This window comes from Sorex araneus, chromosome 9, assembly GCF_027595985.1.
Source record: "Sorex araneus isolate mSorAra2 chromosome 9, mSorAra2.pri, whole genome shotgun sequence".
Taxonomy (NCBI): domain Eukaryota; kingdom Metazoa; phylum Chordata; class Mammalia; order Eulipotyphla; family Soricidae; genus Sorex; species Sorex araneus.
In genome coordinates this window covers 54,587,026-54,611,113 of record NC_073310.1, presented here as the reverse complement: position 1 = coordinate 54,611,113, position 24,088 = coordinate 54,587,026, and the positions used below count along the sequence as shown (strand labels likewise).

General features: G+C 36.9%; 1 protein-coding gene across 8 annotated transcripts in view; it reads right to left on the bottom strand.

Annotated features, from left to right (window-relative positions):
* Positions 1-24,088, bottom strand: part of ABI1 (abl interactor 1) — a 96,512-nt gene that overhangs the window by 14,998 nt on the left and 57,426 nt on the right. For 2 of the 8 annotated variants that reach the window (XM_004605363.3, XM_055147454.1), the window contains exons 4-9: positions 13,606-13,620; positions 12,625-12,725; positions 10,011-10,151; positions 6,272-6,372; positions 5,107-5,187; positions 852-1,028 (exon numbers count right to left, since the gene is read on the bottom strand). In XM_004605363.3, the coding sequence (XP_004605420.1) occupies positions 852-1,028; positions 5,107-5,187; positions 6,272-6,372; positions 10,011-10,151; positions 12,625-12,725; positions 13,606-13,620 (616 nt within the window). The remainder of the gene's footprint in view (positions 1-851; positions 1,029-5,106; positions 5,188-6,271; positions 6,373-10,010; positions 10,152-12,624; positions 12,726-13,605; positions 13,621-24,088) is intronic. The other 6 variants (XM_055147452.1, XM_055147455.1, XM_004605370.2 and 3 more) reach the window with 3 other exon arrangements.

Here is a 24,088-nt window from a genome sequence, read left to right as displayed (position 1 = left end):
CTCGAAAAAAATCGATGAGCAACAGGATGACAGTGATCAGTGACCAGTATAAAATAGAGGAATATAAACTAATTTCCTAGGTAAGCGAATATTCAGTGATTTCCAAATAAGCTAAGAGAACACACAGCTCTAGAAAGTAGTTATAGCACATGGGAAAGTATAGTTCAATCTATGTCCAGTGATCAATGCCTCCAAGGAATACCAAATATTGGACAATTGGTCATATCAAATTTCTTTATCTTTTTGTCTTAAGCATCTTAATATAAAATTAAGATAATTACACTAAACAACTCAAATTTCCTGACACAGTAAGCCAGAACTATTTTTGAATTTTATTGGCCTTTAAACACTGATTGTAGTTAGTGTTGAGATGTGCAATATAAGGTGAAAAGAAAGAAACAAAAGGAAAATCCTTCCCACTGTTACAATTATAGAGACAGAATAAGAAGACACCACAAATGTTTTTAAAAGGTTTTTGAACTCATTTCAGCACAGGTTAACAAAGTGATAGCCAGCAATTGTATAATTTTAAATAAAAACTTTTCACAGCGTCTCTAATATTACCATTATTTTAAAAACAAATTGAAGCTTAATTTAATGTTTTTCTTCTGTAATTCCAATTCTAGTAATAGAAATATATTAAAACATCAATTAAATTTTAATACGTAAATATATTTGGTTAGTCTGAATTTTTCTGAAAATGGTAATATTCTTAAAAATGCCATGATTCAAGCAAAAACATGAAAAGGCATAGATTTAATTGTTGCCTATCACTGGAAGAACACAGTTTCAAATTATTTCCTTCAAAAGGAGCTCCACTGTTGCTGTATGCCTGCAGAACACAAGCTTACTTGAATTTTGAGAATAAAGTGGACCTCCATTAACATGAGGCTGAGCAGAAAATTGAGCAGTCACAGAGGGAGTTCGTCGGTAGCCACCAGAAGACGTCGAGGAAGTGGTAGAGTTGTGTCGTGAAATCTGCCTGGTCATTGTGCCATACTGGGAACCAGGAGCTGAGCCCGGGGCTGCTGAAAAGCATTAGTCAAAGGCAACCAACAAAAAACTTGAGCATTGTATACCACTTCACATGGCAGAACAAAGAGAGGGGACTCTCAGTAAGAAACACTGATTACTTCTAAAAGCCCACAAAACACAACATAAAGAGAAAAAAGAAAGGTAAGACTCAAACAGTTCTCTCACAGACAGAAGGAAAAAACAGAATGTGGAAAGCTGCAGAAAAAAGTCTTTAAACTTTAAGTTGCCATTTTTCAAGTAATATTTTGCAAGTATTATACATAATTTTTCTGTATTATTCAAAATATATAGCTTCTCTATGTCAACTGTGTCTCTCCAAGGAAGTGCCAAAAAAGTTCCATATAAGTGGAGAGCATCAGTTTTTAGGTAAATGTATTAATATAGAAGTTACATACTTTTTCCTTTCCACTATCAATACAACACAGTATGAGAATCTATACAGCCAATCCAGGCCAGGTTAGGTTACAAAATTTTAGCTGTTAAGCTTATTTTCCACATACATGACTATTACTTGAAGTTTTGTATTAGCAGCTTTACCAATACATCACTGTAGAATTTCTTTTAAGAGAAGTATAGTTTCCAGTTTCAGAGCATATAATGTTATATTAGTGTATATGCTATATTAAAAACAAATTTTCTTCCTAGTATTCAAACTTTTGTTCTAATAAAACTGATAAAAAATATAAATAGATATCTAAAGGCAAGTTTGTACAAAAAGTCTGCATATTCCTCCATACCTAGAGGATTTTTTAATATTATGCCCAAAGCAATTTCTTAAAGCTACCATGCATATCTAAACTAATCAAAGCATTATAACATTTAAATTTTATTCAATATCACCATTACAAACATTTCAAAAAGTTTAATACTTAAAAGGGTTAACAGAGTTCAAAGCCTCTAAAGTTAACTGTACTTTCCAAATGTACGCACATTAATATTATTCTCTTTGCCCCACCCAAACATCTAACTAATCATAATAAAATGAAAATACAATATCCTAGCAAATTTTCATTCAATTGTGCAAATTAACCTCACTTGGAGGTCAGACAAATTATTAGATATAACAGCAGGGGTTGTTCATTGAAAGAAATGTTAAAATGTACCACTTTGGAGCTCCCAAGCCATAGGCAGTCACTAATTATTCAACATCTACTTGCTCATTTTCTAAATAGAAACACATTTTAAAAATAATTTAGCAAGTCATGAAGACTTTTTCTTTGGTCATGAAGGCTTTTAATAGATTTCTTGACATGCTAAATATTTCAGAAGAGTCAAAAATAACCCTTACATTGCTTTAAAGGGAAACTCTATAAAGTGACTTGTATTTCTCTAACTCGTAAGTTGTGCATAAAATTAACTGTTTTGGCAATTTAAAATCAAAACCCAACTGGCAGTTTTAAACTATGTCTATTTTAGAATTTAATATTTTATGCTGAAATAATAAAACCAAAGGACACATGGCTGATATATATACACATTAACATGTTATATAACTTGCTGTGCATGTATAAGAATTACACATATGGTGATAGAAATCAATATATAATTATGATGGCCATATATAATTTATTCACACAAACATAGATATAAATATTATTTAAAGAACTATAAGATAAGTACCCAGCTCTCAGGAATAGAATATTAACATGCTGTGGCTTCCTATATGCTCTTTTTGGACACTACAATGTATATAAAAAGCTTCATTCCTTTATATTGTGGTGTTTCTTTTTAAATCTAATCAAAACACCCTTAAACAATAAACATTCAGCAAATTTATTAAATGCTGTGATGGAATGATTATATGCTGTTAACTTACGCTTTTCATTTGATATTTCTAAAGATTCATCTATGTTGATCAGTATACAGATATATCTTTCATTTTTATTGCATTTTGCATGTGAACATGCTGCAATTTATAAATCAAATCTACCGTTAGTAGATTTGTGTTTGCCTCAGAATTAATGCTATTATTGCTTTTAATAAATACCTGAATATCTCTAGAACACTGATTCAAACCAACAATTAGAATTTTACCTTGACAGCTTATTCTGCTAAAGGATTGCTGGGCTCTAACACTAGGTGTTTTTGATTGAGAAATGAGAACTGAAAATGTGCATTTCTAACTAGCTCTCATAGAGTATTTATGCTGCTGGCCTGGGGTCACACTTTGAAAACCAACACTCAAGGGCTTATGGTTTCGATTTTTTGTATTAGGGGCTCCTCAAAAACTTGAAGAACCGTACAGAGGTTTTATTGATGAGTTGTAGTGGCAGGTAACTATTAGAAATTAAGCTGGGAAAGACAGTTCAGCAGGAAAGGCACCTGCCTTGCATACAGCCAAGCCAGGTTTGATCTCCCAAACCACATATGATCCCATGAGCCCTGTCAGAAGTGATCCGTGAGTGCAGAACCAGGAGTAAGCTGGAGCACCACTGGGTGTGGCCCATCCTTACCCCAAATAAATGAAAACAGTTTTAAAAGATTAAAATTGATCTTATTTTGAAAACACATGAATAAACAAGTACACATCCCATTGTCAAAATGACTTTTATATCATATAGGAATCAAAATATTTCAATATGTGCTTGTACCGAATAAGAATAAAAAAGACAAGTAAATCTTAAGATTATTACAAACACAGTTCTAACCTCAAAAACTCTCCGAGGCACATTATTCACCGTGTAGATTGGCCTACATTTTGACCTAAAATGTACTCTCAGCTTTTTTTCTCTGGAGAAACTCCTAAATGCCTTGAACATGTATCTCTCTCTTGAACATGTGTGTTTGTACCTCTCTCTCTCTCCCCCCATTCTTGCCACCCCCACCCCCATTCCTCTAAATAAATTTGTTTAAATAAAAAAAAAATTTTTTTTTGCTTTTTTTTTTTGGGTCACACCTAGCGATGCACAGGAGTTACTCCTAGCTCTGCACTCAGGAATTACTCCTGGCAGTGCTTGGGGGACCATATGGGATGCTGGGATTTGAACATGGGTCAGCCACCTGTAAGGCAAACTCCCTACCTGCTATGCTATTGCTCCAGCCCCTTAAATAAAAGTTTTTACTACGCTTTTAAAAATATCCAACTCCATGAAAGGATCCTCATAATCCCCATGGGCTCGGTGATAATATTTTGAGAATAAATACTGTGGGGTAAATGTCCAGATAAATCTAGGATAGAAACCCACTTCTAGGTTGTGGGTGGATAACAGACAATTTTCCAAAGCTAATATAAAACTAACAAAGTTCTACAACCAATGTACTTTCCTATTACTATTTCTTATAACTCTTTCTATTACATGCTCATCAACATTTGTTTGTAAGAGGCATCTACATTTTCACCTATCTGCTGGATATCAACAGGATCTCAGAACACTTTAAACATTCACCTTCGTGACTATTTTTTAGGTTTCGGGTATGAGTACTGTGCTCTATCAGTTTTTCAAACATGATAAATACAAAACCTTTCCTATACTACACATCCTTTCTTCCTTCTTTTAATTTTAGTGCCACACTCAAGAGTGCGTAGGGGCTATTTCCAGCTCAGTGACAGAGGGCTGCTCCCAAAGTTGCTAAGGGATCATGCAATGGTGAGAATCAAACCCAGGGCTCCAGCGTGCATTCCAGTCCATTGAGCTATCCCCTCAGCCTTCTTTTTTATTTTTATTCCTCCTGCTCATCCACCTTCATCCTAATCCTTTGACTGTTGTATGGGAGTTCAAGGGAGTTCCAAATCAAATTCCAAGTAAAAAAAAATATGTACAATGATTTGTTTTTAACATGTTTTGAACAATCACTGCTATAATTTTTCTAGAGAAACCTAAACAAATATAAACCACAGTTGATTTACAAACCAAACATAACAATACTTAGAAATTAGAAAGTTATTTTGTATCTTTTTCCAGAGTAACTTCAGAGGCTTTCCCCAGGAGAAATTAGTGTAAATTAGATTAAATACATTAACCTTTGTATTATCACCTATGACCTAAGAACTATAAAAGGTAGCATCTAACAGGAGTTCATTATGAATTATGCAAAATAAGTCAAATCACTCCAATGGTTATGCAATCTCACCTATCACAGTGCTCACTGGGAGGAGTGGTGGAAGAGGTGGTGCTGGTGGAGCTCCAGAAGGAGGAGGGACAGAAATGTTTTCTAATAAAATAGTTTATAATTCAGGTCAGAGTGCAAGAAAGAGAACTAAACATTCTGAAACAGTAAGAAAGTACAATGTATTGGAAAGAAGAAGAAGAAGGAAAAAAAAAAAGAACGTGAGAGACACCCATATGTATAGCATGTTCAAATGAGTAAGAATTTTACTAGGCAAAAAAGACCACTAAGTTCATACCTGTATCAATGATAAAACATGCTTGTTTTTATAAGTAGACATTTCTATTTCAACATCCCTGAGAAGTTAAAGAATTTTTCCTTAAAAGTTTTAATGTCGTACTTAAAATTTATCATTATAATATTGATAGAAAGTCTTCATTTCCATTACTAATTACCAAGGAGTTAATTTAGTACTCAGTAATGATTTCTCATAATTTCACACTAAAAAGTAAAAGAACTTTTCTTACTTTAACTTCATTTTATAGCATTTTACTGAAATATGTATTGACTGTCATACATATTTAGTAAAGTCCCCAAACAAGCTAATACCAGAGTTGAAATACTAGACTACGAAGCAACACAACTTAATACATAATTCCCATTACAGACACCAATCCTATGGTCAGAGGATCAACAATCGAGTGCTCTGTAAAAAATTCCTATCACTTCTGTTTGTTTCTGGGCCACACTTGGCAATGCTCAGGGGTTGCTCCTGAGTCTGCACTCAGGAATCACTCCTGGCAGTGCACAGGGGCCCATAGAACATGCCAGTATTCAAACCAGGGTCGGTTGCATGCAAGACAAGCACCCTACCAACTATACTGTTGGCTCTGGTCCCTCATATCACCCTTGACTAGGGCCTAAATGACCCAAATAAAGCTTTTTAATATGCTTTATATACATGAATGTATGAGATAAATGTGCATATATAAATGTGCACTCAAAAAAACATAAAACCACGAAGAATATGAAACCAATCTAAAACTATCATAAAATTAGTCATTAACCTTTTATTCTAGCAGCAAACACATAAATATAATAGCTGAATCTAACTAAAGTATATCAGGCTTCCATAGTACAGCTCAAAAGTGCAGGTGATAGAATTATTAAAATAGAGTAAACCATATACCTGGTCCAATGGTGGGTGGTGAAGGTGTAGGCACGGCAATGGGAATGCCAATACTGCTGCTTCCACTATTTTCTCGACTTCCACTTCCTCCACTACTTCCACTACAAGGAAAAAAGGAAAAAAGCAATTCAAGAAATTTATAAAACAAAACAAAAAACACCAACCTATAATAATCAACTTAGTCATTAAATACTTTTTATGATATGTATATATTTATATTAAAAAAAAACAGGTTGATTCAATTTTATTTTGGGGGCCACACCCAGAAGTGCTCAGGGATTATTCCTGGTTCTACGCCCAGGACCACTCCTGACAGGCTCAGGAGATCATATGGGATGCCAGAGATCAAACTTAGGTTGGCCATGAGCAAGGTAAATGAACTAACCACTGTACTACTGACAAATTTTAATCCTAAAACTTGAAGTCGTTGTTATTCATTGTATTTCTCACTCTATTTTAAATTAATAAAACAATAAAAAATAGTACTCAAAACAATCAAAAGAGATCTTCCTTTTGAGAAACTAATGAACAGGGGCTGGAGCAGTAGCACAGTGGGTAGGGTGTTTGCCTTGCACACGGCCAACCCGGGTTCGATTCCCAGCATCCCATATGGTCCCCTGAGCACTGCCAGGGGTAATTCCTGAGTGCAGAGCCAGGAGTAAGCCCTGAGCATCGCCAGGTGTGACCCAAAAAGCAAAATAAAAAAAAAGAGAAACTAATGAACAATAAATTTTTTTATACACTACATCAACAAGGGTTTATTTAAAGCCTACTATTAATAGAAATGAACATGAACCAAACTGTCAAGTTCTTGTACTTTTCAACAAAAAACAAAGTGAAAGAAAAGAATATGAGCTTAATCGTGAAGGGCCTACTTCCAGACACGGAAGGTTGAGTTTAATGCCCAAACTCTGAATCCCACATGCTAGGATTCCCCAGTGCCACAAAGTATGTGACCTCCGGTGAGCACCAAATCCAAAAGTGTGCAAGCACTGATTATGCAATTCCTGTTGACTCGCTGTCAGTAGGTAAAATCTTACTCACAGACCAATTTTATGTTCTGTTTGGTTTTGAGGCCACAGTCAATAGTTCTCAGAACTTCTGGCTCTGATCAGGGGTCACTCCTGTTGGGACTTGGGCAGATTTGGGGGGTTGCCAGGGATCAAACTCAGGTCAGCCACAGGAAAGGCGAGTGCCCGACTACTGTACTATTTCTTCAGCCCCCAATAACTCAATTTTTAAGACCTATAGGCTGGAACGATAGCACAGCAGGTAGGGCATTTGCCTTGCATGCAGCCGACCCAGGTTCGATTCCACTGCCCCTCTCAGAGAGCCCGGCAAGCTACTCGAGTATCTCGCCCACACGACAGAGCCTGGCAAGCTACCCATGGAGTATTCAATATGCCAAAAACAGTAACGAGTTCTTATATATAGTCTAAATATTAAAGTTTTATTGAAACAAAATCAGGTTAACTTATTTTCATGATGCTTGTGGTTCCTTTCATGCTACAATGACAGAATTAAAGAGCAGACTCCATAATGGCCCAGAAACCCTAAAATAGTCATAACTTGGTTCTTACTAAGTATGTAACATGATATATCCTACTTACTTGAATTTCCAAAACTGATATTCTAAGTTGGATCTCTGAAACACCAAATAAGAATTCAAAGTAAAATCAACTATGGGGTTCCTTTTCTACACTGACAAGTAAAATTAAATCATGAAACATATTAAGTTGCACAAACTGGGGAGGCGGTAGGGAGAAATAATTGAGAAAGAGATCAAGAATGACTTGAAGTTGCAGGCAATGTAACTTTTTTTTTTTGGTCTAAATGATCGTTACATGAGTGTATTCAATTTGTATTAATCAAAAAGTTGTATATTTAGTAAATACTTTCCTAAATTGTATATTATGCTCCATAACCAAGAGTTTTGTTTGTGGGCTGGAGCGGTAGCACAGTGGGTAGGACATCTACCATGAAGCAACCAACCTGGGTTCGATCCCCGGCATCCCATATGGTCCCCAAGCACCACCAGGACTAATTGCTGAGTTCAGAGCAAGGAAGTAGCTCTGAGCACCACTGGGTGTAACCCAAAAAAGAAAAAAAAAATACCTAAGAATTTTGTTTGTTCATTTTGTTTTCTGGACTACACCCTTCGTACACAGGATCAGGGTATATCTGGCTCTGTGCCCAGGAGTGGAACCTGGCAGTGCTCAGCGGAACATATGTAGTGCCTGCGATTTGAACAGGCATCAGCTGCATGGAAAGAAAGCACCTTACCTTCTATCTCCTCAAAACCAAGATCTAAAAGAATTCACTGATTCCTACAACATTTAAAAAAACAATTCACACAGTAACATATTCAAATATAGCAGCTCTCTTAAGAGATTCTTCCCTAGCTCTACATGTTTCTTGTTCCCAACCTCCTAAAATGTTGAGATTACATTGTAGTTTCTGATATTTTACTTTTTAATTCAAAAAATTTAAAAATAGGGGCTGGAGCGATAGTACAGCGGGTAGGGCGTTTGCCTTGCACACAGCCGACCCGGGTTTGATTCTCAGAATCCCATATGGTCCCCTAAGCACCGCCAGGGGGTAATTATTGAGTGCAGAGCCAGAGCCAGGAGTAACCCCTGTGCATCGCCGGGTGTGACCCAAAAAGAAAAAAAAAATTTTAAATAATACCTTACTCATTTTAAACACTGGGCAGTTGTTTACCCAGAACATCCAGAACCCAGCCACAGCCACGCTCAAGGCCACTCTCCACACGTTCAGACGAACGTTACGCATGAAGGAACCTGCAGAGGAACCCAGGTGTGCAGGACCCAGGGCCGAGATCTCCAAGGCTGCTTGGATCGGGACTAGGCCTCTTCTACCCAGATTCCCCATTTTCCAGTAGCTAGGCAGTCACACCCAGAAACTGCCCCTGGTGCCGTGTAATCCCATCAACAGCCAACATCCAGAGACTATAAAAACAAGCTCCAGGAAGCGACATCTTATAGCCCAGTTCTCCCTCTTGGAGAATCTGGCATGCTACCAAAAGTTTACTGCCCGCATGGGGGAGAGCCTGGCAAGCTCCCCGTGGTGTATTCATAACAGTAACAATGATGGGTCTCATTACTCTGACCCTGAAGAGCCTGTGATGCGGCACCACTGGGAAGGACGAGTAAAGAGAGGCTGCTAAAATCTCAGGGCTAGGATGAATGGAGACGTTACTGGGCCCGCCGAGCAAATTGATGATCAACGGGATGACAGTGATACAGTGATACAGTGATACCTTACTCATTTTAAACACTCTTTTTATTTGGGGCTAAGTGGTAGGGAGCGGAGGCAGACAGTTTAGACAAAGTGAGGTCAGAGGCCATTCCAGGCTTGGTGCTATGGGAGACCATGCAGTCCCTAGGGATGGAACCTCGGTCTTCTACAAGCAGAGCACCCGCTCCAGCCCACTGAACAATCTTACTAGTCCCAAGGACTGTTCCTTAAAACATTCTCCAGTCTTGATCCAAATATATATCTCTGTCTGTCGAATGAAGTAAACACTAGCATTCTGCCAATATACAGATACCAAAAAAAAAAAAAAAAATCCTAAGAAAATAAGTTATAATGTGTATTTACAAGAACATATAAAACACTCATCTCCAATTTTTACATTCTAGATCAACATTAGAGTACCGCTTTACCACTTTGATTTGGGAATTCGTCAGATGTACAAAGTCTCAACATGAAAGATTACCTGTGTGTTCTTGGTCTCTGATTTAAAGACGCTGTCCTGCCTGGACTGTGCTGACTCCCAAGTCGAGCAGGACTTGTCATGTAGTCATTAGGAACTGTTGGGGGTTTAACAGGCTCCAGGGTTTTATAAGGAGTATTTCGTCTATATGAGAGGATACGAGAAAAAGAAACAATGAACAAAAAAAATAAAGTAATATGCAACCCTAATTTATGATTGTTCCTTTGTAAACAAAACATAATCTTTTTGAAAAGAAAAGTCTTTTTTCCGGAGCGATAGCACAGCGGGTAGGGCGTTTGCCTTGCACGCGGCCGACCCGGGTTCGATCCCCGGCATCCCATATGGTCCCCCAAGCACTGCCAGGAGTAATACCTGAGTGCAGAGTCAGGAGTAACCCCTGAGCATCGCTGGATGTGACCCGAAAGGCAAAAAAAAAAAAAAAAAAAGCCTTTTTTCTAAAAAAAGAAAATCCTAATTGGGTATATAAATTTTGCCACTTAAACACAAAAAATAAACTTTCTTAGGAAAATACGGAGAAAGATTATTTGAGGTTTTTGTGTGGTTTGTAGGACCACACCCAGCAGTGCTCAGGGCTTGCACTTGTCAGTGCTCAAAAGACCATATACAGTGCCAAAGATCAAACCTAGGTCAGCCATACATACACAAGGTAAGCACCCTACCCACTGTACTATCTCTTAAGCCTGGAATGGATTTTTTTTTTTTTTGACTTTTTGGGTCACACCTGGCGATGCACAAGGGTTACTCCTGGCTCATGAACTCAGAAATTACTCCTGGTGGTGCTCGGGGTACCATATGGGATGCTGGGAATCGAACTTGGGTTGGCCGTGCAAGGCAAAAGCCTTAACCGCTGTGCTATCGCTCCAACCCCTTGGAAAGACTATATATATATATATATATATATATTTTAATTCAAATCCTATTTCTAAAAAGAATGGCTGTAATTTTAGATGTTCAATATCAAAATAAAGTAAATATATAGTATTCACAAACTTAATCATCTACAAGTATCACCCATACTTACTATCTGTAAGTATATTATGAAAGCTAAGTATCTGTTTTGGAATTTATTACTACCAAGCTTTATATGGAAATAGATAATTATTTTATATATTAATATACATTAAGTACATTCTACTTCGAGGGGAGACCATGTGGTGACAGGTCTTGATCCTAGGTTCCCAGTTGCAAAGCATGCAACCGAGACCTTTGTGTCATCTCCCCCAATTCCTAAACAAGTAAATTATAATCAAGATGAAAAGTCTTTTTTTTTTCAATAGGTGCTTTTGCTTTTGTATAATGTCTAATTTATATAGTTTTTGTTTTTATCAGGGACAAGGAATTTACAGAATAAAAACAGAAATTAAGATGCTAAAAAACTGATTGCTTGTTATTACTATAAAACAATGACTTCCACTCTCCAGCAGAAATAAGAAACCTAGTCTAATGTCCCCTAGATATGATGACCAACCTTCAGAATTTTCACTTCAGAATATTAACTTTTTACTGCACTAAACTGTTTAATGCTTTTTAATTTGCACTAAAATGTGGAAGGAACCCATCAACTGTTATTTTTTCCGAAGTAGGAGTGTAGCACAGCAGATAGGGTATTTTCCTTGAATGTGGCCGACCTGGGCTCAATTCCCAGCATCCCATATGGTCCCTTGAGCACCGTCAGGAGTAATTCCTGAATGCAGAGCCAGGAGTAACCCCTGTGCATTGCCAGGTGTAACCCAAAAGGCAAAAAAAAAAAAAACCAACCCAACTTATTCTTTCCTTCTTCACCACCTGGACTGAACTTCGTAAGCTAGTCTAGTAGGAGAAGCCCTTATAATACCAGCAAAAGCACAATAAAGTTAATCATGGCAAAAAAAAAATCCTTATGTTAAAGATACAAAGTAATAAGAGAAACCAAAGAGCTGCACACTACTAAGCCAAGCTACAGAAAACAGACCACTGACTGTTTCCACTTTGGAGAAACCTGTGTTGTCTCTTAAACTCTTAAAAACTTAAACTCTCTCTCCCTTCACACTCTAAATAAATATTTTTCAATAAAACCATTTTACTTCAGTAAAATCAAACAAACAAAAAAGCCCTTACGGTTCTGTAATAAATGTTGCAGATACATCTGAAGACACCTACTTTAATTTAGACCATTTTGTATATATATATAAATATTTATGCATTTATCACTGAGTTCCATCCTAGCTCCCCAGATTTATAAATTCATATATAATATATATTTTTTATTAAATCACTGTATATTACAGTTATTCATGACTCAGTTTTAAGTGTACAAAGTTCCAATCATCGTTCACTTCCCTCCATCTCTGTCCCTAGTTTCCTTCCATTCACGTTTATATATATATTTTTAAAGATAAATAATGCTCATTTATACATACAAAAAGACTTCAAATAAAAACTTGACTGGAGAATATTATAAAATTGGCTGATTCATTCAGGTTCTGTTCTTGGAAAAAAAAAATTTTGGAAAAGCCGAAAGGGTCCCTTATCAAGGAGTTACACATTTACTAAAATCAAAGACACATCTTTTCCTTTAGCAGACAAATTCTCTTGTAAAATGTAGTTGGATTCTTACCCCAACGTTCCCCTGCCTGACATGGGAGGACTTGGTGGTTTCTGAGTAGGAGGATTTGTTCTCGACAATGTGCCAGTTCTTGCAGGCTGGTTATTTCCATGCTAAAATGTGGAAAGAAAAGCTTTTATTTTTGTATCAAATTGTTCTCTTGGTGTTGTGACACGATTTTTTTTTTAATATCAGAATGTGAAGGATTCCCAGACAGTTCTAATAACAGACTTTAGCACATTAAAAAAAAAAAATCAAGAACCACTTACAATTGGCTTTTATTATCTTATGCCATTTATACCAATTTATAATAAAACACAGGTTAGACAATATTGTATTTTATTGCTAAATGGTTACTGATCAAACTTATCTGCATTCAAATACTGAGTTTTCCAAAATTTTGAAATACATGTATAAATATACATAAAAATTAGTGTCAATCTGCTAAATAATCCATCTGAAAAATGACCGTTTTTTTTTTTGTTTTGGGGTTACACCCACTGATGCTCAGGGTCACTCCTGGCTGTGCACTCAGGTATCACTCCTGGCAGTGCCCGGGGGACTGTATGGGATGTCAGGGATGGAACCCAGGTTGGCTGCATACAAGGCAAATGCCCGACCTGCTGTATTATTGCTCCGGCCTTGAAAAATAATCTTAATCTCTAACAATTCAGTAACAAAGTCATGTATGATGTCTGGGAAACCTCCTAATTGTAAGTCATTAAAGCAAGGCAACTATAAAAAAATGAGCAAAGCAATAAATGTTAGCAAAATTAATATTCCTATACAAATGCAGATGTCAATATATCTTTGATATATTAATACATTCAAGCTAGATGTTGCTGATTTGAACTGAGTTTGAGTACATTTAATCTACATAAATCCTATGGGAGGGAAGCAGACAGACATAGAGTTTTGAAATTTTAGTGACTCTGCAGCCTCTATCAATATAGAGGTAATACTGTGGATCAAATGAGAAGTAGTATCTCTTACCTTGGCTTTTAGCCACTTTATGTTGGCAAAAAAAGAGGGGGGAAAAAGTAGAAATTAATTCTAGGCAAGTTGTATTTTGACAGGACAGTTTTATACTCACACACAATTCATATTAAATAAGCTTTTACCCAGCCATATTTCAAATTTTTGTAAAGAAAAAGATATTCATAAGCAGTAGGAAAGTATTCATTTATGTCATTTATTTTTCAAGAGAACATATTCACAAAGAAAACACCACTTAATTATGCTCATCTCTTATACGTCAAATAATTAGGTCAGTGTTTTATCTTACAGGACTAATCCAACTGAACCAGAGATAATATTTTTAACAAAACTGGGCTTTAAATATAAGTACTGTAACAAATTAAAAGGCTAATTTAAATATATCAATATACAACACCTAAGACTATCAGATAATAAATGCCCAAAAATGAGTATTCATTATCTTAGAGTAGTATTTTTGGGGGGAGGCCACACCCCACGATGCTCAGGAGTTACTTCTGGAGGTGCTCAGGGGACCATATGGGATACTTGGGATCAAAACTGAGTCCGCCGCATGCAAGGTAAGCATTCTATCCACTGTATAATCTCTCTAGCGCCAAATAAATAGTAGTAGCTTAAAAAGAGACAAACGTTTAAATTCAAACACACAAGCTGCTTCAGTAAAGGACCTGGGACCTCAGTGTTTATAAACAAAATCATGATGCATAGCAATAACTTAGCCAGATTCTAACTAAAGATAAACAAAACTCTCTTTTTTCTCAGGCCAACAACAGTAAAAACTATTACAGGTTGCTCTCTTTCAAAGTTTTCTTCTCATTTTAGCCAAAAATCAACTGAAGAAAAACTGCTGATCCAAAAGCCTACTTCTTTCACCGATCATCAGTCTATACACATGAAATAAAGTCCTAAAACAAGGTCGGTGAGATAGAACGAGGAAGGACTAAGGTACTTGTCTTGCACACAGCTAACCCCAGCTCAAATCCTGACACAGCATATGGTTTCCCAAGCACTGCCAAGAGGGATCGCTGAGCACTAAGCCAGGAGTAAGTCATTGACATCACTAGATGTACTCACCTCCCTCTTCCATAAAGAGTCCTAAAGGAGCCAAAGCGACAGGAGAGTGGGTAGGGCATTTGCCTTGCACGAGGCAAACCCAGGTTCAAGCCCCAGCATCCCATAAGGTACCACAAGCACTACCAGGAGTAACTCCTGAGTGCAGAGTCAGGAGTAACTCCTGAGCATCGCAAAAAGAAAAAAAAACGTCCTAAAGTATTAATTTTACTATTCCACGTAAGAAAAAATATGTATCTTTAGTTTGTAGACTCTTTGTAAGTTTTCTTGAGTCTCAAGTTCTTTTTTTTTCTTCTTCTTCTTCTTTTTGGGTCACACCTGGCAATGCACAGGGGTTACTCATGGCTCTGCACTCAGGAATTACTCCTGGCAGTGTTCAGGGGACCATATAGGATTATGGGAATTGAACCGGGGTCGGCCGCATGCGCGTGCAAGGCAAACACCCTACCCGCTGTGCTATCGCTCCAGCCGCGAAATTTCTTTCCCTAACATATATCATTCTATAAATATATACTTTTCAAATAAACACTAAGACAATAAAAAGGAACCTATCCTCAAGAGGAATGTACTTTGTCTTAAAAAGGCTTCTAAAAATTGTGCCAGAATTTTAAGATCCTTTAAATCTTTGTTTAAAATAATATTGCTCATTTCATTTGGAAATACCTGGAAACCTATCAGATACACAGAATTAAAATTTGGATATAGAAATTAAATTTAACATATTATCTTTTAAAATAAACTAAGGTGATAAGCACTGCGATATATAAATACTATTCAAAAATAATCCTCTAAAATAGTCATATATGACTGCACAGTTTCATTTGTCTCAAGTGAATAAGAAACATTTAAAAAACGTTTTATTCACTGACTCTGAAAGAAGAAATGGAAGAGAGAGGCCTTATAGACCTATACAGGGCTTTACACCCCAAAAGGAAAAAATACACATTCTTTTCCACTGCAAACGGAACATTTTTCAAAATAGACCATGTACTGGGCCCCAGAACATACCTCAATAGAATCGGAAAAATAGAAATTGTATCAACCATCTTTTCAGACCACGAAGCACTGAAGATAGAAGCTAACCACACACCGACACGGAGAACCAAATCAAACACCTGGAAACTAAACAACTCAATGTTGAACAATGAGTGGGTCAGGAAGGAAATCAAAGAAGAAATCAAAAAGTACTTAGAAACAAATGAAAATGAGGACACGATTTATCAAAACCTATGGGACGCAGCTAAAGCCGTGTTAAGGGGAAAATTTATAGCTCTCCAAGCATTCCTCAGGAAGGAAGAAAGGGCCCACATAGATAGCTTGACTTCACGACTCAAGACCTTAGAAAAGGACCAGAAAAAGGAACCCAAACCAGAACGAAGGAAAGAAATAATAAAAATTAGAGCAGAAATTAATGACATCGAAACCAAAAAAAAACAATCCGAAAGATCAATGAAACAAAGAGCTGGTTCTTCGAGAAAATAAATAAGATTGATAAACCACTAGCAAGACTCACAAAGAAAGAAAGAGAGAGAACCCTAATAAATCGAATCAGAAATGAAAAGGGGGAAATCATAACAGAAACCAGTGAGATTCAAAAGATCATTAGAGACTACTTTGAAGGTCTGTCTATACGCCACAAAACAAGAGAACCAAAAAGAAATGGATGAATTCCTTGATTCCAACAATCTCCCAAGTCTGAACAAAGAAGACTTGGAATACTTGAATAGACCCCTTAATGTTAAGGAAATTGAAACTGTAATCAAAAATCTCCCCAAAAACAAAAGCCCAGGCCCAGATGGATTCACTGGTGAATTCTTTCAAACATTCCAAGAAGACCTGTTGCCAGTTTTCCTCAAGCTTTTCCAGGAAATTGAAATAACAGGAACTCTCCCAAACAGTTTCTATGAAGCACACATCACCCTAATGCCAAAAGCAAACAAAGACACCACTAAGAAAGAAAATTATAGACCAATATCTCTGATGAACACCGATGCGAAGATCCTCAACAAAATACTAGCAAATAGGATCCAACAACTCATCGAGAAGATCATATACCATGACCAAGTGGGATTCATCCCGGAGATGCAGGGATGGTTTAACATCTGGAAATCAATCAACATAATCCATCATATCAACAAAAGTAAAGATAAAAACCATATGATCACATCAATAGATGCAGAGAAAACATTTGACAAGATCCAACATCTGTTCATGATGAAAACTCTCACCAAAATGGGTTTTGGAGGAACTTTCCTCAAGATAGTTGAAGCCATCTACCACAAACCTATGGCAAGTATTATCCTCAATGGGGAAAAACTAAGGGCCTTTCCTCTAAGATCAGGGACAAGAAAAGGATGCCCACTCTCACCACTTCTCTTCAATATAGTACTGGAAGTACTTGCGATAGCTGTTAGACAAGAAAAAGAGATTAAGGGCATCCAGATAGGGAAGGAAGAAATCAAACTCTCACTATTTGCAGATGATATGATACTATATCTAGAGAAGCCCAAAGTCTCTACTAAGAAACTCTTAGAAACAATAGACTTATACAGTAAAGTTGCAGGCTACAAAATCAATACCCAAAAATCCATGGCCTTCCTATATACAAACAATGAGGCAGAGGAAAGGGACATGAAAAAAGCAATCCCATTCACAATCGTGCCCCAGAAAATCAAGTACCTCGGAATCAGCCTAACCAAGGAAGTAAAAGACCTCTACAAAGAAAACTATAAAATGCTACTCCATGAAATAAAAGAGGACATGAGGAAATGGAAACATATACCTTGCTCATGGATAGGGAGAATTAATATTGTCAAAATGGCAATACTCCCCAAAGCATTATACAGATTCAACGCGATCCCTATAAGGATACCCATGACATTCTTCAAAGAAACGGATCAAGCAATCCTAAAATTCATATGGAACAACAAACGTCCACGGATAGCTAAAACAATTCTTGGGAAAAGGACGATGGGAGGCATCACCCTCCCCAACCTCAAACTTTACTACAAAGCGGTAACAATTAAAACAGCATGGTACTGGAACAAAGGCAGACCCGCAGACCGATGGAACAGGGTGGAATATCCCTACACACAACCCCAAATGTATGATCATCTAATCTTTGATAAGGGAGCAAGAGATGTGAAGTGGAGCAAGGAAAGCCTCTTTAACAAATGGTGCTGGCACAACTGGACAACCACATGCAAAAGAATGGGCTTAGACCTCCACCTGACACCATGCACAAAAGTCAGATCAAAATGGATTAAAGACCTCAACATCAGACCACAAACCATAAGGTACATTGAAGACAAGGTCGGCAAAACCCTCCACGATATTGAAGATAAAGGTATCTTCAAAGATGACACAGAACTAAGCAATCTAGTAGAAACAGAGATCAACAAATGGGACTACATTAAACTAAAAAGCTTCTGCACCGCAAAAGATACAGTGACCAAAATACAAAGACTATCTACAGAATGGGAAAGGATATTTACACAATACCCATCAGATAAGGGGTTGATATCAATGGTATATAAAGCACTGGTTGAACTCTACAAGAAGAAAACATCCAACCCCATCAGAAAATGGGGCAAAGAAATGAACAGAAACTTTCCCAAAGAAGAGATACGAATGGCCAAAAGGCACATGAAAAAGTGTTCTACATCACTAATCATCAGAGAGATGCAGATCAAAACAACCATGAGATACCACCTCACACCACAGAGACTAGCACACATCCAAAAGAACAAAAGCAACCACTGCTGGAGAGGATGTGGGGAGAAAGGGACCCTTCTACACTGCTGGTGGGAATGCCGACTAGTTCAGCCCTTTTGGAAAACAATATGGACGATTCTCAAAAAATTAGATGTTGAGCTTCCATTTGACCCAGCAATACCACTGCTGGGAATATATCCCAGAGGAGCAAAAAAGTATAGTCAAAATGACATCTGCTCTTATATATTCATCGCAGCACTGTTTACAATAGCCAGAATCTGGAAGAAACCTGAGTGTCCTAGAACAGATGACTGGCTGAAGAAACTTTGGTACATCTATACAACGGAATATTATGCAGCTGTTAGAAAAAAATGAGGTCATGAAGTTCGCATATAAGTGGATCAGCATGGAAAGTATCATGCTAAGTGAAATGAGTCAGAAAGAGAGAGACAGACATAGAAAGATTGCGCTCATCTGTGGAATATAGAATAATAGAATAGGAGTCTAACACCCAAGAATAGTAGAAATAAATACCAGGAGGCTGTCTCCATGGCTTGGAGGCTGGTCTCTCATTCTGGGCAACTCAGAGAAGGGAACACCAAGGAAAATGTGGTCGGAGGTCATGCGGGGGAGGAGTGACGCGTGCCGAATGTAGACCAAAGACTGAACACAATGGCCACTCAACACCTTTATTGCAAACCACAACACCTAATCAGAGAGAGAGAACAAAAGGGAATACCCTGCCATAGTGGCAGTTTATGGTGGGGGGAGACGGGACTGGGGAGGGTGGGAGGGATGCTGTGTTTACTGGTGGTTGAGAATGGGCACTGGTGAAGGGATGGGTTCTCGAACTTTGTATGGGGCAAACATGAGCACAAAAATGTATAAATCTGTAACTGTACCCTCACAGTGATTCACTAATAAAATAAATAAATAAATAAAAAGAAAAAATAAATAAAAAATGTTTTATTAAAAAAACGTTTTATTAAAAAAAACTTTTTTAAAAAAAAAAAAACCCTTCAGGGCTGGAGCGATAGTCCAGTGGGAAGGGTGTTTACCTTCATTCGGCCGATATAGATTCTATCTCCAGCATCCCTGAGCACCACGAGGAGTAACCCCTGAGCATCACCAGGTGTAACCCAAAAGACTGTAGCATTGTCATCCCACTGTTCATCGATTTGCTCAAGTGGGCACCAGTAACATCTCCACTGTGACTGTTTTTGGTATATCGAATATGCCATGGGTAGCTTGCCAGGCTCTGCCGTGCAGGCGGGATACTCTTAGTAGATTGCCGGGATGGAGGGATGGAGGAATTGAACCTGGGTTGGCCATGTGCAAGGCAAATGCCCTACCTGCTGTGCTATCGCTCCAATGCTCTGGTTTCTCTTCAGATTGTATAATCTTTCAATCCAAATGCCTAAGTAAATAAATTTAAAAAAACAGAAAAAAACCTTTATGGGGCTGGAGTGATAGTACAAAGGGAAGGGCACTTGCCTTGCACACAAGTGACCTGGGTTCAATCCCCAGCATCCATAGGTCCTGTGAGCACCACCAGGAGTAATTCCTGAGTGCAGATCCAGAAGTAACCCCTGAGCATCACTGGGTATGGCAATAAAAGCCAAAATAAAAAATAAATAATAGTATATATTAAAAAAAACTTTTAACATTCAAGTATAAAATATAAAATGATTCTAAATAAAAGAAATTATTTAGGTTAGAAATGAGAACTCTGCTACTATGTAATCAGGTAAACCTTTCATCTTTGGAGGTCCTCTTTTAAGAAAGTATACATACATATACACACACATATATATATATACATATATATATCAATGTTTTGGCGGTGGGGAGAGTTGAAAGGACCCTACATTTTACCATTCAAAGTATAACTAGCACCAACCTACATAATTTTCCCACTGAAATGCCTTCAAACACATCGTAAGTAAACTTACAACAGAATTCTCTTGAATCCTTTTTTGTGGTCCTGAATTAATAACCAAAGGGTTTGTAGACCATAATTATTTAAAGTAAGACCTGGAACTAGTACAGTAAGTAGGGCATTTGCCTTGTAAGCAGCCAACCCAGGTTTGATCCCCAGTACCTAGTATGGCCCTCTGAGCCCAGCCAGGAGTAATTCCTGAGTGCAGAACCAGGAGTAATTCCTGAACACTGCTATGTATGGCTCAAAAACAAGCAAACAAAAAGAAAGGGCAATTCTTTCTCTGAAATGACTCATTAAATCACTCCTCTGCTTTACAGAGTTGAAAATTCATTCCTCGGGCTTGAACATGGTGCACTGGATTGGGCACGTGCCCCTACAGCCCACAGATCTCCCAAGAGTTGGCTGGTGGAGGCCCCTGAGCACTGCCTGAGTGCTGACGATCTCTGGCACTGCAGGGCCCTAGCCTGGAAGTAATCCCCATGCACCAAAACAAAATATCACCCGTATGTACATATTATAAAGTTTTAGAGTCACTAATAAAATGCAATGATTCCTATATTGTATGGTCTAGAAGTAAAAAAGAAAATAACAAACATATATGGGTTATAAACCAGACTATAAAGGTGTTAGGTTTTTATTTTTGTTGATCCAAGTTTGGCCACACAGTAATTCAGCGATCACTTCTAGTGATGCCCAGGACCGTATGAAGTTCAGAGAGTCACTCGGCCTACGTTGGCTTCATGCAAGGCAAGTAACATTAACCCCCGTATTATCCCCTGGCTCCTCAAAAATAAATTTAAATGCCTCTACTAAGCATTCAAGTCTGGATCTTGAATATTAGGCTCCTCTTTTTTTTCCATTCTCCTTTATTTTCTGATCCATATCTTATATTTCAAAAATAGCAAAATCAGACTTGAGATTATATGTATTTTTGATTCCTACAAACTACCTAACAGACTTACATGTATGATTTAAATTTTAAAAAAATTAAATAAAATACAAATGTAATAAATACATTTTATTTAAATGTAAATAAAACAGATATGCTGAAACGTGAAAATATACATCACAAAAGAAAATACTGAATACTAATTTTGAAGTATAGAAAAATTAAGGAAAAACTTGGTAATTACACAAGAGAATATTAATATATCTGAATATAATTTTTTAAAGTTCTGTATATCCTTTTTTGAGAGGAGAAGCACAGCTGGTAAGTGCTCCTTAACTGCTAGGAATCAAAACTGGGTTCTCACATTCAAAAGAATGTGCTCCAGAGTCCGTTTTATCATCTTCCTGTGTTTTTCCCCTCTCCTCCAGTATTTGGGATCAACTCATATACTGGAGCCTCACAGATGAAAATATTCTACCTCTGAACTTCATCCACAGCCTCTGTATATTTAAAATACAATAGTCAAAAGTCACAGTGGCATGAGGAAACAGTTGCCAAAAGATAGTCAATTTTCCTAATCAAAAAAAAAGGAACGCTGACAAATCAAACAAATTCAATGGGAGGAAGAATTTTTACAGTTAGTGGCACTGTAACTTTTTAGAGTCAGGGGCTAACTCCTACCTTAGTTCTTCGAACTGTTTAAGACAGTACTCAGAGAAACATGCAGTGTTAGGCACTGAACCCGGCACTATAAGCAAAACATGTTCTCCAGTATGCTGAGTTCTCTCTCCAGTCTATAATGCCAATTTTTTAAAATAAATTTAAAATTACAAACAGTTCTTTATATAAATTTTGGTCCTCACATTTATTACCTAATAATGCAATTTCTAATTTTCATAAGTATATATAATCCTCTAAAAAATTTTGGGTAATAATCATCCTTCACATAAATTATTGAACTAGAAAATAAAGCACCAATAAAACTATTAGGGGAGAAACACTGTGTTTATCTGTATATCACAGAAACTCTATGGACAAATACATCACATACTAGCTTCTAAAATATACTGCTTTCATAGCTCATCCACTCTCCAACCACAAAGTATATTTAAAAAATAGCCCACATAATAATGTGAATGTTTTACTGTCACAAAACTACACAGATTAAATGGTAAGTTTCATGTCTATATATGTATGTGTGTATATATATAAACACTACGACTTAATTTTTTAAATCCCTGTTCACTATATTATAAAAAGTAGATACGAAACATACAATGATAACTTCTGGTATATATAATTCTCATTTACGCAAGTACAGAGAAATAGTTAAATTTTCTCACCTAACACTTCCTTATAAAAGTCAGTTTCATTTTAAATTTTGTTCAGTATCCTGCACTAACATGTTAAATGAAATTATTAATGGAAGAATAAGAAAATAGAGGATACTAAGTTCTTTGTTGGTGACAGAATTTTCTTTTATTAGGTGTGTGTAATTTTGGTAAGAAGAAAATCCCATGATAGAAAAAAGGGAAATAGTGATAGTATTTGTACATGAGTGTTTACATTTGTGTGTGTGTACAGATATATGGAAACACTTAAATTAAAAAAATAAAAATAATAAAAAACAACTCCCTCTACAGTTGCAATGTTACAATTTTGCCTAAAACTTTCAACCTGACAGGGAAAAAGAGATAGTCTGACAACAGACTAAAAGGTCAAAGCTGTTAGCTATATAAACCAAGAGATTCAATAACCACCTAATTAATTATGAGCTGCTTCAAGATTCAGGCTGACTTCTAAAAATTACAAATATCCTGAGTATCAGAGAGATAATCAAATAATGGTTGTATAGGAAAGGGAAGTTCTACCAAGTTCAGAAGACTAGTTTGTCCCCCACAGAGATGGCTAAAGAATTCAGATCTGGGGTCAGAGAGATAGTACAGTGGGCAAGATGCTTGCTTCGCAGGCGGCCAACCCAGGTCGATCCCTGGTATCCCATATGGTCCCCCAAATACCATCAGGAACTGATTTCTGAGTGTAGCGCCAGGAAAAGCCCCTGAGCACCAGCAAGTGTGGCCCCCGAAACAACAACAACAAAAAAATCACATCTTTTTAGAAAACTTAAAAACCTGAAGAGCTACATATATTCTAGAGCAGTTAATTCTGCCATGCTAAGAAACGGACACAAACAATAAATAATCTCTAATTCAATAAATTAGAAACCTGGTTGAACAACAGGAGAATGGGAGAGCTGCACAGAACAAAATTACATACAATTTTTCATAAGGTCCTGGAATTGCTTTTGCACAAATGCATGATACATATACATATTTAGAAATAAAAAGATAAATTATTTTATAACTAATTTACTAAGCAAATTCTAAGAAGTTACCAATTTCTTCTCTTTACTCATGACGTAGTGAAAAACATGACACTGACAAATTTATAACTGTGTAATTAAGAAGCCATTTCAACTTCTAATGTCTTCTTCAATATAGCCTGCCAAGCTTAGTGTAATATGTAACAAGTATCAAATAACACTATATAAAATTATAATGCTAGCCATATACTTAAAGAATCTATTCTTTAAGAAAGTTATCTTTACACATATACATAAGAGAATATAATGCAGCTCTATGAGAATAAATAATGCAATTTGCAGCAACATGAACAGAACTAGAAAAAAAGCTGAGTAAAGTCAGTTGAAGGAAACGGATACAAAATGATCTCATTCACATACCGGACTTTAAAGATACATAGCAAGTAGCAACAAAAGTCCAAAGGCAGTGCAACAACTGAGTGTGTGGGAGGGTGTGAGGAGAGTAAAAGGAGGGGAATTAGAGGGAGAGGTGTTGAAGGGT